Source organism: Hydractinia symbiolongicarpus, chromosome 5 (assembly GCF_029227915.1).
Source record: "Hydractinia symbiolongicarpus strain clone_291-10 chromosome 5, HSymV2.1, whole genome shotgun sequence".
Taxonomy (NCBI): domain Eukaryota; kingdom Metazoa; phylum Cnidaria; class Hydrozoa; order Anthoathecata; family Hydractiniidae; genus Hydractinia; species Hydractinia symbiolongicarpus.
The window spans coordinates 25,583,792-25,595,058 of record NC_079879.1 but is presented as its reverse complement, the minus strand read 5'-3'; the positions used below and the strand labels follow the sequence as shown (position 1 = coordinate 25,595,058).

At 33.3% G+C, this 11,267-nt stretch overlaps 2 protein-coding genes across 3 annotated transcripts; one reads left to right on the top strand and one right to left on the bottom strand.

Moving 5' to 3' along the window:
* The first annotated feature begins 144 nt into the window (after nt 1-144).
* LOC130645647 (membrane-bound transcription factor site-2 protease-like) lies at nt 145-3,551 on the top strand. 2 transcript variants are annotated; one of them, XM_057451701.1, is made up of 7 exons: nt 145-515; nt 740-806; nt 984-1,079; nt 1,385-1,651; nt 1,730-1,833; nt 2,061-2,307; nt 2,646-3,551. In XM_057451701.1, the coding sequence occupies exons 3-7, from the start codon at nt 1,002-1,004 to the stop codon at nt 3,492-3,494; spliced, it is 1,545 nt and encodes a 514-aa protein (XP_057307684.1). In that variant the 5' UTR covers nt 145-515; nt 740-806; nt 984-1,001; the 3' UTR covers nt 3,495-3,551. The 2 variants fall into 2 exon arrangements, with proteins under 2 accessions (XP_057307684.1, XP_057307685.1); XM_057451702.1 differs by lacking the exon at nt 145-515 and adding an exon at nt 568-591.
* A 744-nt stretch (nt 3,552-4,295) lies between these two features.
* Nucleotides 4,296-10,732, bottom strand: LOC130645648 (progressive ankylosis protein homolog). Its single transcript, XM_057451703.1, has 13 exons — nt 10,391-10,732; nt 9,509-9,722; nt 8,479-8,597; nt 8,109-8,192; nt 7,866-8,027; nt 7,081-7,227; nt 6,898-6,990; nt 6,239-6,319; nt 5,474-5,603; nt 5,275-5,398; nt 4,829-4,928; nt 4,556-4,596; nt 4,296-4,478 (listed from the first exon to the last, which is right to left on the bottom strand). Exons 1-13 carry the CDS (start codon nt 10,478-10,480, stop codon nt 4,424-4,426), a joined length of 1,440 nt encoding a protein of 479 aa, XP_057307686.1. The 5' UTR covers nt 10,481-10,732; the 3' UTR covers nt 4,296-4,423.
* Between the last annotated feature and the right edge of the window lie 535 nt (nt 10,733-11,267).

Sequence of the window (11,267 nt, the reverse complement as noted above, 5' to 3'; positions counted from 1 at the left end):
AAAATGTTTAGATTTATATTAATAGAATAATCACTTCACATTGTACTTTGTTATTTGCAATTATTGTCAGTTGTATAGTTATGTCACGCTAATTGTTTAAACTGGATTCACACTATCTTTATTTTGAGATAAGTCTTTTAGTATTCTGATTGTAGAAAACCACACAAAAGAATTCTTAAGAGGGAGCTAACACATCTTCTGAAAATTTAATTCTCTGGGAATCTCCTCTTAACTTTGAGTATTTAAAACTATTTTTAACGTATGCTTGCTTGGTGTTTGTGATCCCCAAAGTATTTTCTAGTCATTGTATTTTCCAGAAGTTTGCTAATTCCTTCAATCTTTTCAAATCTTTAAAGAAGGCATCAAAATCTCAATTTCTACAATTTCGACTTTATAACAATGACAACCTTGTGACTTGTTGTTCCATTGTTAAACTATTATACTAAAACTCAATGTCTGTTTGTTTAGAAAGTAAAAATGTAAAGAATATAAGTCCAATGGTTATCCTCACGAAGGTATGACACATCTTTCCATAATCTACTTAAATAAACGACATATGCATTAAAATGAAATTAACATTATGGTTTCTAAGTAAGCGCTGTAATGTCCAGTAGATTATTGCCACCCAAACTGTTTTTTCAGTTTACGGTCCCATGTCTTATTTTTAAAAGCAAACATAAAAATCAACATATAGATGAAGAAGATTAATTTTTTGATATATGGTTTTGATTTGTTTTAGCATTCCTTGTTGTGGAAATTAAAGAAAACCATGACGACACATCAAACAAATCGAAAACAAGAAAGTGGTAAGAAAATTATAATTAATTCCTGCAAAATTTAATTCCCGCAAAAATTGATCACCTCAAAATTTAATTCCTGATTGTTTTTAACCTAAAATCCCACCCTGGTTGTCTTATAAAGCTTATTTTAAAAATAAAAAAAATGCGTTATCAAACGTATTTAAGGTGTAATTACACTTTTAGAACCATTGGATTGATAAAATGGAGATTCTCTCATCTGGATTCATTGTGATCATTGTATTCTGGTTAATTGCCTACTTGGTTGATACTATATTAAAGGTATAGAATGTGTTACAAAATCAAGAATATGTTAGTCGCTTGAGGCAAACAGGAATACAGAATCATGTTCTAATTTATTTTAACAGAAGTAAATTTGAGGTTAAAAATAGTTTAAGGACATATTTTATCATTTTTAGGACCAGTGCGATATGAAATACAAAGCATAATTCTTTTTTGTTTTCTGTACGCCTTTCTGTGATTACTCTATCCTTAACACCAGAAACTATAAATACTGGTACAGCACCAACTTTACTAATTTCGTGATGCTCACATTGTTAAGCGCTATGTTTTTTTTTGTTTATCAGAGATCAAGAAAATATGGCTTACGTTACGGTGAATATTTAAGAGAGAATGGACTCGCTGTTTCCACAGTGCACATCAGGTGGCAAACAGAAATGTTTAACAGAATGTTCGTTCAAATTGGTCGACTTAATCCTGACTTTTTACTCATCTGGTTTAATATCGGTGCCATTTTTGGAAGCGTTTCCATGGTGATTTCCGTCATACTGCTGAGTTGGATGTTGTTTAGGTCACTTAATGAATCAAAACCAGAGCAAGTGTTACAGCCAGTGGTGCGTTTCAGTAGCTGTTTTCTTCTTATCATGGTAGCTACTCCCACTGTGTTTGATTCGCACATCTCTTGTTTTTAGATGCCAGGGATGAATTTACCCTGGAACCAAGCCCTTTATTACGTCATCACGTTAATAGTGGCTGGTGCATTTCATGAGATTGGACATGCTATCGCTGCTGTGAGGTAGGCGATCATGGAGTTCAGCGCTTGTTATTCATTATTTCGTTTTTAAGTAAAAATAGGTACTTTAACTAATTATTTTTTTTAATTTAAAAATTAAACGAATCATTGGTTTTTTCGGAACATCCTTAAGAATAATTCGCGATTACTTAGTGCATCTGGCTATAATCCGCAAAAACTGGACTAACTACCCACAACAATTAGTACCATATCAGTATGTTTTTATTTAGGGAAAATGTGCGAGTTCTCAGCTTTGGTTTGTTTGTTCTCTTCGTCTACCCAGGAGCGTTTGTAGAGTTGAACACTGACCAGCTTGAGATTGCTACTCCTGTACGAAAGTTGCGTATTTTCACTGCTGGGGTATGGCACAACTTCGTGTTAGCCATTGCTGCTTTGTTGTTTTCATCCAGCCTTCCGTATATGTTACGCCCGTTTTACACCCTCAACGAAGGCGTTGTAGTCACGTGGATATCACAGGTAAACTATAATCCTCCTTTTGTGTACATAGAGAACACCTGACACACCTTATCGGTCTAAACTTGAAGCCAATTTTTGTTGACCATTATATAATTTGGACCATTCATCAATTTGATTTTGGAATTAGCAAAAAATTCGGACAGCTCACCAAAAATGAAGTTCAGTGTGGAAGCTAGGAAACAGAAAATTTGACCTTTTTAAATTTGGCCAAATTTATTAATAGGCCCTAAATTTATGTCACTGAGGAAAGTATCCCGCAACACGATCAGAATTATAAATCTCGAGTGATATATGTACATAAAAGCTGTCTCTCATAATTTATCAATATTTTTGTTTAGGATTCATCCATCGTTGCAAACCTTCCAGTCGGAGACGTCGTGACGTCGATAAACCATTGCAAAATTCAAAACTTGAACGATTGGTATACTTGTTGTCAATCCATTCGAATGAATCCAGTGGACGGATACTGCAACTCCGAATTTCACGTCAAATTGCACAACACTTCATTACCTTCACTTATTACAAATTTCAACGAACCTGATTGTTGTAACCACACTAGCTCATATCGATTTTGTTTTTACTATGATCGCTCCAAGTTGTTGAGTATATCAAAAAAACGACAATTTAAATTACAAAACGTAAATTCTTTAATTCGAACTTCGGGTAATTACATCACCAAATTTACTGAACATGCTTGTTTACCTGCGAGAACAACAATGTCGCTTAAACAAAAGTGTCTGGGAAATCGAGACTGCACCAAAGCGTATGAAAAGAATATGTTATGTTTGAAGCCATTAACAAGAAACACAACTCGCGTTGTGAGAGTAACACATGGAAAGGGTCAAGACATCTTGTTTGTTGGTGACCCATTTGAATTGATCTCTTCCGTGAAAATGTCAAACTACATACCAAAATATATATTTTCTCTTATTAGCATGCCCGATCATTTAAAAATTTTATCTATGTACTTGCTTTCCATCTCGTCCGCTTTAGCTATTTTAAACATGGTGCCATGTTTTTTTCTGGATGGTCATCAAACATTGTCCGTACTGTTGCTAATGTTGTTTCCTGATAAACCTACCACAAGATCGCTGTTAGAACCAGTAATATTATTTTTTGGTAGCTGCTTACTTGGTGTAAATATTATTATAGCTTTATATTCATTGGTAGCTAATAAAGACATGTAAATATTTTTCCTTTATTTTATTTTCATTCACTATAATAAAAAGCTAACTACAATAATACTTGTAACCAGTTTTTTAAAGTTTCCACAAAGAATTTATATTGCTAAATTGTTCTAGCTGCTGCCTAAATAATTGTCATATTAAGGCTAACGTGTCTTCCACCTATTGCACCTCGAAAAGATGCACAAAATTAAAACTGGTGTGAAAAATTCTGAATGGTACATCAAACCTTGATGTGTTTAGCATTTAAAGAAATAAAACGATCTATCGGAGGACCCAAAAAATATCGCTGAAGCGACTTAATGTTTTATTGTTCAGGAAAAAAATTATACCATTTTCAATACGTGCAGCCAAAAAATCATAATGTATATCCATGTACAGCTAGTTTAAAACATTTGTAATAGTAAATAAAAGCTTCGGAGGGTGCCAACCTTCTAAACAGCCTAAAAAATGTGGACCACCTATAAAATCTCTTAAATTTTTAACCTTAAATATTGATTCCTCTTAATATTTCCTAAAATGTACTTTTTTCAATTAGTTAGTTTTTATTGCCTCTTTTTTTAAAAAAGCTTAACTAGTGTGTTTGTGAGGGCAGTTCGAATGAAAGTTCCTGTTTACTTTTCTCAAAATCTCCTTAGTTATGGTGTTTTTGGTGTTTTCTCCTAAATTTTGACCCCAGAACCTCTTAAAATCTCCTAAAATTGTAAAATTTTAAATCTGTGGCCAAACTGTCTTGAATCTTGACCATTCCAAGGCACAGTTATTTCATTTTTACGGTTTGTTTACTCCATAACCAGTTTAAAAAAAAAAAATAAAGATTTCCAGAAATCTCTTTACTTCTCGCAGAAAACAAAGAAGAAGCGTTTTCTGGCTGTGCACATAAAATACGTCACAATTTCAGCATCACGTGGACCTTGTCGAAGCGTTTTGTTTTACAAGGCGCTTGTGTACTGGATAATGGGCGTGTTTTCATCTTTAAGTTCATCTCTAAGATAAAAATTAAGAAATTTAATTACTGTTCGGGGGTATTAAAAAACGAAATTGTTTTAAAACTTATTGCTTACTCGGTCAACTCTGTTGATTTGCACTGTTTTTCTTTTCTCCGCTAGAAAGAAACAACATATGTTAAGGTTAGTTAGTTGGCGTTTACTTTGGAAATAAAGTCAAAAATGAAGGAATATCATTTCTATTTTCAAGTAGCGCCCCTTCTGATTTCATACTAAGGGCGCGTTTATAACAACGGGTCGTGTGTAAGGGTGTTTATTATACAAGGGACGTTTATTGTAGAGGCGTCAAAGAGTGGATTTGAGTTAAAGAGAGCATTTTCTATAGCTTACCCTTTTTATTTTCACATAGCCTGCAGCTAGAACAACCAGCCCTGCTTCCAACATAGCTGCAGTGACCAGTGCAGTAGACCCCATCACAGCACCATGTAGACTGAAGTAAAGAAAATGACCAACAATTTGTAACTAACACACTGTACTGATGACAAAACTGATGAAAAATAAGGTACAGTTTTCGATTTTAATGTTTTACATAAAAATCCATGGAGCAATAAAAAATTTAAACTTTTGGACTGAAGTCCTTAAGTGTTCTTCCCTGAAAAACACGGGAGGAATGCGGTCTTAGTAAACAGCGTTGTTTTAAGGTGGCCGTGTTTTTTATTAAAAAGAACTATGAGAGCGAGCATGACATTTGATGCGAAGCTTTTTTTAATGTCTCTTACATTAAACAAAATGATGAATAATGTATTGTACGGAATAAAATAAAATTACGTAATTACCCCGCTCTCGGAAGCAACACCAACATAATAAGTGTTAAACCAAGTTTACCAATCACACTAGGATACAACGCAGAGGTGCGTTTCACATGAAGTAACCAACCAGTTGATAACGTGCGAAAGATAACTGTGTAAAATAACATATATATTCAAATTTGAGCGGTAATTATTTATGATATACCTGAAAACAGCTATAGGTTACCAGGTAGGGGGATGATTGCTAGTATTTTCAGCGGTACGATACAACGAGAAACAAATTCGTCGTCGACACTTATAATATTTTTAAGAAAAAAATTCGCAGCACCAGGAATCCAAAACATTGTTACAGCGATCTAGATAAAAATTGTAAGAAAAATTACGTACTGGAATGTTTGACGGTCAGTGGAGGAATTTAATAAAAAAAATTTAAACACGCAGACCACGATTTATCGACACCTTTCTGTCCTTTACGGACGAAGATGAAATTTTACTTGACAGGATCAATAATTCAGTCAAGAATCATAATTGCCAGCCTTTATCTCGAATTCAGTTTTTTAATATCTGAAGATAAAGCCAAATCTTTCAATAAGCTTTGTGACAAGACTCACATGAAGTCTTCTTCGAGTTGCCCGAACTTTCTCTACACTTACACGAAACTATAGAAAACGACACGCGATTTATATAGTTGATTTAGATTAGTCAGCGTTTTTATTTAGTATATTGATGTTAATCACGATTATTTTTTTATTTCTTTTTAAACTAGATTCTTGTAAATGTAGTTAAAGTAGAAAATAAACTGTCTTATGTTATTATCTTTGATCTTAACTTCATGAAATATATTGCATTTTAAGTCCACATTGTGTGTCAATATCGTTTCTTTGAATCATTCCCTTTTAAGTAAACCTCGTTCTCAGATTAATAAGTGCGACGACAGTGAAAAAAAAGACTCTAGAAACCAAGCTTAAAAGGAAGAAAGTTTGATACATACCAAAGAAGATATTAAGAACTGAAAGAATCCAAAACTTCTGATTCTTTTTACTGATTTCGAATCGTTGGTTTCTTCAGATGTCTAAACAAAACAATTCTAAATTTTTACATAGTCGAAAAATCATTTATTTCTTCTTCACCTTTTTTCCTTTTTACCTTTCCTAGAAATTAAAACACCTAATACGCGCTTTATACGTATTTCACGCGGGTCAATATTATAGTGAGCAAATTAAGCTTTCGAAAAGCGCGGGTAACCTCAGTTTTGTTTATATGACGTCATTAAAATTTCTTGAAAAAAGATTTTTCTTTGTTTTACCATTTGTGCAAAGCGTCATGTAAGGCAACTTCTCGAAACACGAGAAATCAAATGTACTCAAAAATTTTGAAGAGTCAGTACTTTACTCTGCCGACTTCATGCAATTTTGCCAGTTCATCGATTAAAAAGATGGAATGACGCGGGATATATTATAACGGTATAAAATTTAACTTGATTTGATCGAAAATAAAAACTGCTTCATTTTAAAAAATCAGGATGAAAAAAATAAACCAAAAAGCTTTGTGCAAGTTTTAGCCTGTAATGTTCTGTGTAATACAAAAGTTACTATTTTTGTAAAGATTGAACACGTGAATGAATTTATTAAGGTAATGTTTAATACTCACCTTAGCAAAAGTTGATTCCAACACCTTCACTTCGTCCAACCAACGATAAGGAATTTGACACAGTGGCCAGATAACGGAAAGAACTGCCAGCGCCTATGATAAAAGTTCAGGATAAGTATATTCAACATGTAAACAACTGAATTGAACACGAACATTTATTGGTAAAAACATTTAATCCATCACCTGTGTTCCATTTTGTTGTGTAAAACCATCACGTCTGTCCCTTGCGACAAAAAGGTTAATCAGCGGACGGCTGACGCGTTGACACAAACGGAATGTCATCAGTGGTGTCCAGATGTTTAATATATTCTTGAAAGTTAACCGAGACATCTATTGATACAGTAAAAGATAACATAACTTATATGTTGACTCGTTAACGGTGAGGTATTTTTGTTTTCTTTGCATTCAGAAAGAGCTTTCTAATTTTTTTTCTGTTACAGGATAATTGGACTTTTTAACCAAATAAAAAAATGCTAAAATTCTTAGTTTAATTCACATAATATAAATACTTCATCAACTACAAAGGACACGCTTTTTATAAGCAGCACAAACTTTTCAGTCGTGGCCTAATTTTCTTAATTTTCTCTTTTATGTAATCTTAACATTTGCTTCTTTGTTGCATGCTAACTGTTCACTTGCGAAGACAATTTTTTTTGCTTAATTATTCTGGTGCGCTAATTGAAATCATACTTCAGAATGATTCACTTTTTTATGAAACTCTTATAATAAGGTATGACTCTGCAAGATTTAGGAACTGTATTGTTTTTTTTTATATCCGTGTTTCTAAACTTCTACTGTTTTTCTTGTTTTTAAACATTGCCTCGGTTTTGGCTTACTGTTCTTTTAGATGACTTCAAACTCAAGTTGCTCACAAAACGTTGCTTTGAAACACAACTGTGCTTATAAAAGCAAAGTGGATATAGACAAGCATGACATCCCTATGAACAACATGAAATACTTGCACTAACCTCAGCATCATGCTCTTCTTCAGGTATCACGTGATTAACATATTTATAATACGCAACTAGAAGCACTGCCAGTCTCGTAATAACACCAGCATAAATAGCTATCAGTGGAATATAGATGACGTCATTAAAGTTGGTTTGGAGAATGGCTACAACAGTAACAACCTTGGTAATAAATAAGTAAATAAAATACATGTTTATTTGGAAGTCCAGAGATGGATGAGTAAACGTGTGATAAATTTCAACCTGAACAGTGACGTCAGAGATAGAGGAGATACCACATACAAAACTGTACTTGTGTTTAATAAGAATCCCAGTGTGGATCCAAGCCTAAATAATAAAAGGTAGAGCTGGTTAAATGGCTGAATGGATAACTAGATGGCTGGATTAATGAATGAATGACGAATGAATGAATGGATGAATGAAAGAATGAATGAATGAATGGATAAAAGAATAAATGAATAATTGAATGAATTAATGAATAAATGGATGAATGAATGACTGGATGGCTGGATGAATGAATGAATGAATGAATGAATGAATGAATGACGAATGAATGAATGAATTAATGAATGAAAAAAACGTGTGGACAAATTTCAATTATACCAAAACTTACCAGAGCATCAAGGAAAGGGTACACAGAAAACATATATATCATTTTAGTTGCAGTTTTTGTCACTTCTTCAGAAACACCATGAAGATCGGTTATAATTACATTACCGAGAGGCGTAAAACCTAAAACAACGATTCTTAGTTACTTCTAGTTATCTAAATCAGAAACCTGCTTCATGTTTTTTATTGCAGTCAGGAATTATTAACTTTTAACTACTAATATTATGAGAGTGCAGAGGGCTTTGCTAACGCGTATTCACATTACTAATTTGACTCACTTATTTTTGTTTTTTCAGCACTTTTCGAAGAGAGAGTATCTGCGTTAAGTTTAATACTTTTGTTCCGACAATATTATCTTCCTGAAGTGATATGACCCTCTCACAATAACATGACTTTGGTCACTACTGAATTTTTTCGGATTATCTATTTTCAAAAAATGTCCTATTATTTTTTGGGGTGATTATATTAATTCGGAATACCTAAACGAATCAAAACTGTGCCAGCTCATTTACAAGCTGACCTGTGTTGAGAACAATCGGTACACGTAATTTTAGGGAACTTGACATTCTACCAAGTACTGAAGTCAATACGAATGATACAACTCTCTGAAGATAATATGATCTCGAAAAGATTTGATTAGTGTCTAATAATTCTTGTCTCCAGAGCTCTTTGAGATTAAAACCTCGAAAGTATCGAGTTTATCTCAAAGAGCTCTGGGGTCGAGAATGGTGTCTAATCACATCTTAAGAAGATAATATTGCCTTGATAACTGTGATGTCAACCTCATTCCCAGGGCCTTCACCTCCATTATTTAACATCGTAGACGGTACAGAGAAAGACCGTTTAAATCGAACAAGCAAAAAAGGCCACGGGAACGAGGTTGCGAGTCATTTTTCAGTGTGAAGGCTTTAAAAATTGTTCTTGTATATAAGAAATGTAACTGTTAGCGTAAAAAGAAACAAAAAGCTCTAGAATCGAGGTTGGTAATTATTCGTAGTACAGCAACAAAACTGTTAGTTAACATAAAGAGTTACCGACAACAATCATTGTAATGAATGACATGAAAGTAAAAAGAATGGAAAACAAGATGATTTTCTTCCGATCTTTTTGACATCTCAACAAGACAACACTAACATATTTCAAATCTTCAACAGCGCCAGTAAAAAGTTGTAATATTTTGAATGCTATCCCAAAACTTGCTAGTTCTACCACCGCGTTTGTTGAAGACGCCAAACTCCTATTCAAAGCCTAAAAATAGTGTATTAAGTACTCTCGCATCCCCGATAGTAAGGGGGAGGTTGGACAATTTCTGAAATATGGAATAACAGGGTGAAAGGGAGTTTCATTTTTAATACACGGGTTAGGGTTTATTCGAAACATTAAAACCTTTACAATCAGTGAAAACAACTTCTTCAATCGTTCAAACATAATGGTGCAAAAACTCAAATATTTTTCCTTTACATTCAATAGTACACTGCATACTGACAGAAAATTGAAAAGAAACTTGTGTGACCATCATGGTACATCCACCTATATACAAAATTGCAACGAAACTTTAAAATTTTCATCTTATATCTAATATCAGATATACTTAATATTCTCTGATATATATATTTGAATATTATCAAATAGGCCATAACTCCGCCGTTAATTTATTTAAATATTATTAAATTGGCCATAAGTGCGCCGTTATTAAATTTTGAACCTTAAAATGTTATTACAGTCCCACAGAAATTGACTCTTATTGGTAGGGGGTGTGGAATAAAATCGTGCTGGTTGGAAAAATTTAACAGTGCGGAGGGGGGGCACTACTGGAGACTCGAGAGAATTTTATAAATCATTTCATCGCAAGTCAGGGGTATCTGCAGTCGATACATTTGCCCCTAAGTGAAAAAATTCGGACAAAAAGAGCTTACCTGTTCAGCTAAATCTTGCGCGACAACTGTAAAGGCTAGAGGAGCGATAAATTTTTCTAACTTCCAATATGGGTGCTTAAGCATTTCCATTTGGGATATAAAATAATTTTTCCACAAGTGTTCTTTAGGCTAAAACGTTCATTGGTCTATATTTAAAAACGTGCCGAAAGTGAATAGGAACAACAATTGTAAGAAATTTTGGAAACGAAATAAGAAATACATAAAAAGATTTAACAGAAGTTTTGAATTATTAACAAAACAACAACAACAACAACATGCATAAACAATTATAATTATATGAAAGGTTATAAGCGTTTTCAAGAACTTAGTCTTCCACTCAAAAACGAAATGAAACAAATCGGAACGGAACGGACAATTGTGATTTCTAAAATCTGATTGGTTGGTAAAATTGTCCGTTTCAATCCGTTTTGTTGTGATCTAAACTAAAAGTTAAAATTGTTTCAACTTTTCTTCTGGACAAAAACGGAAGAAAAAAATAATTAGCAGATAGCCAATCAAATTTGAGTATTTTTCTTGTCTGCTCCGTTCCGTTTTACTGTTGAATGAAAATCCAGCTTAAGCTCTCTCCACGTTATTTAAAGCTTCCAATGTTACACGACAATTTGTTTATCATGATGTAACGACTGCTGCAGATAAAACAATTCTCTTTTTACTTCGCACATCAAAAATTATGTTAAAACTAACAAAGAAAACAGAAGAGATGACAGAAAGATAAACACTGTTATACAATTCCGTCATAAAATAATTGTTTCAGTTTGCTTATTTATTGATGTAGTGTTTAAGGCGAAAAATTCAATATTTAAGGAAAGAGCAAATAACCAATTATTTAATTGTTAAAAACTAACTATTAACTAAA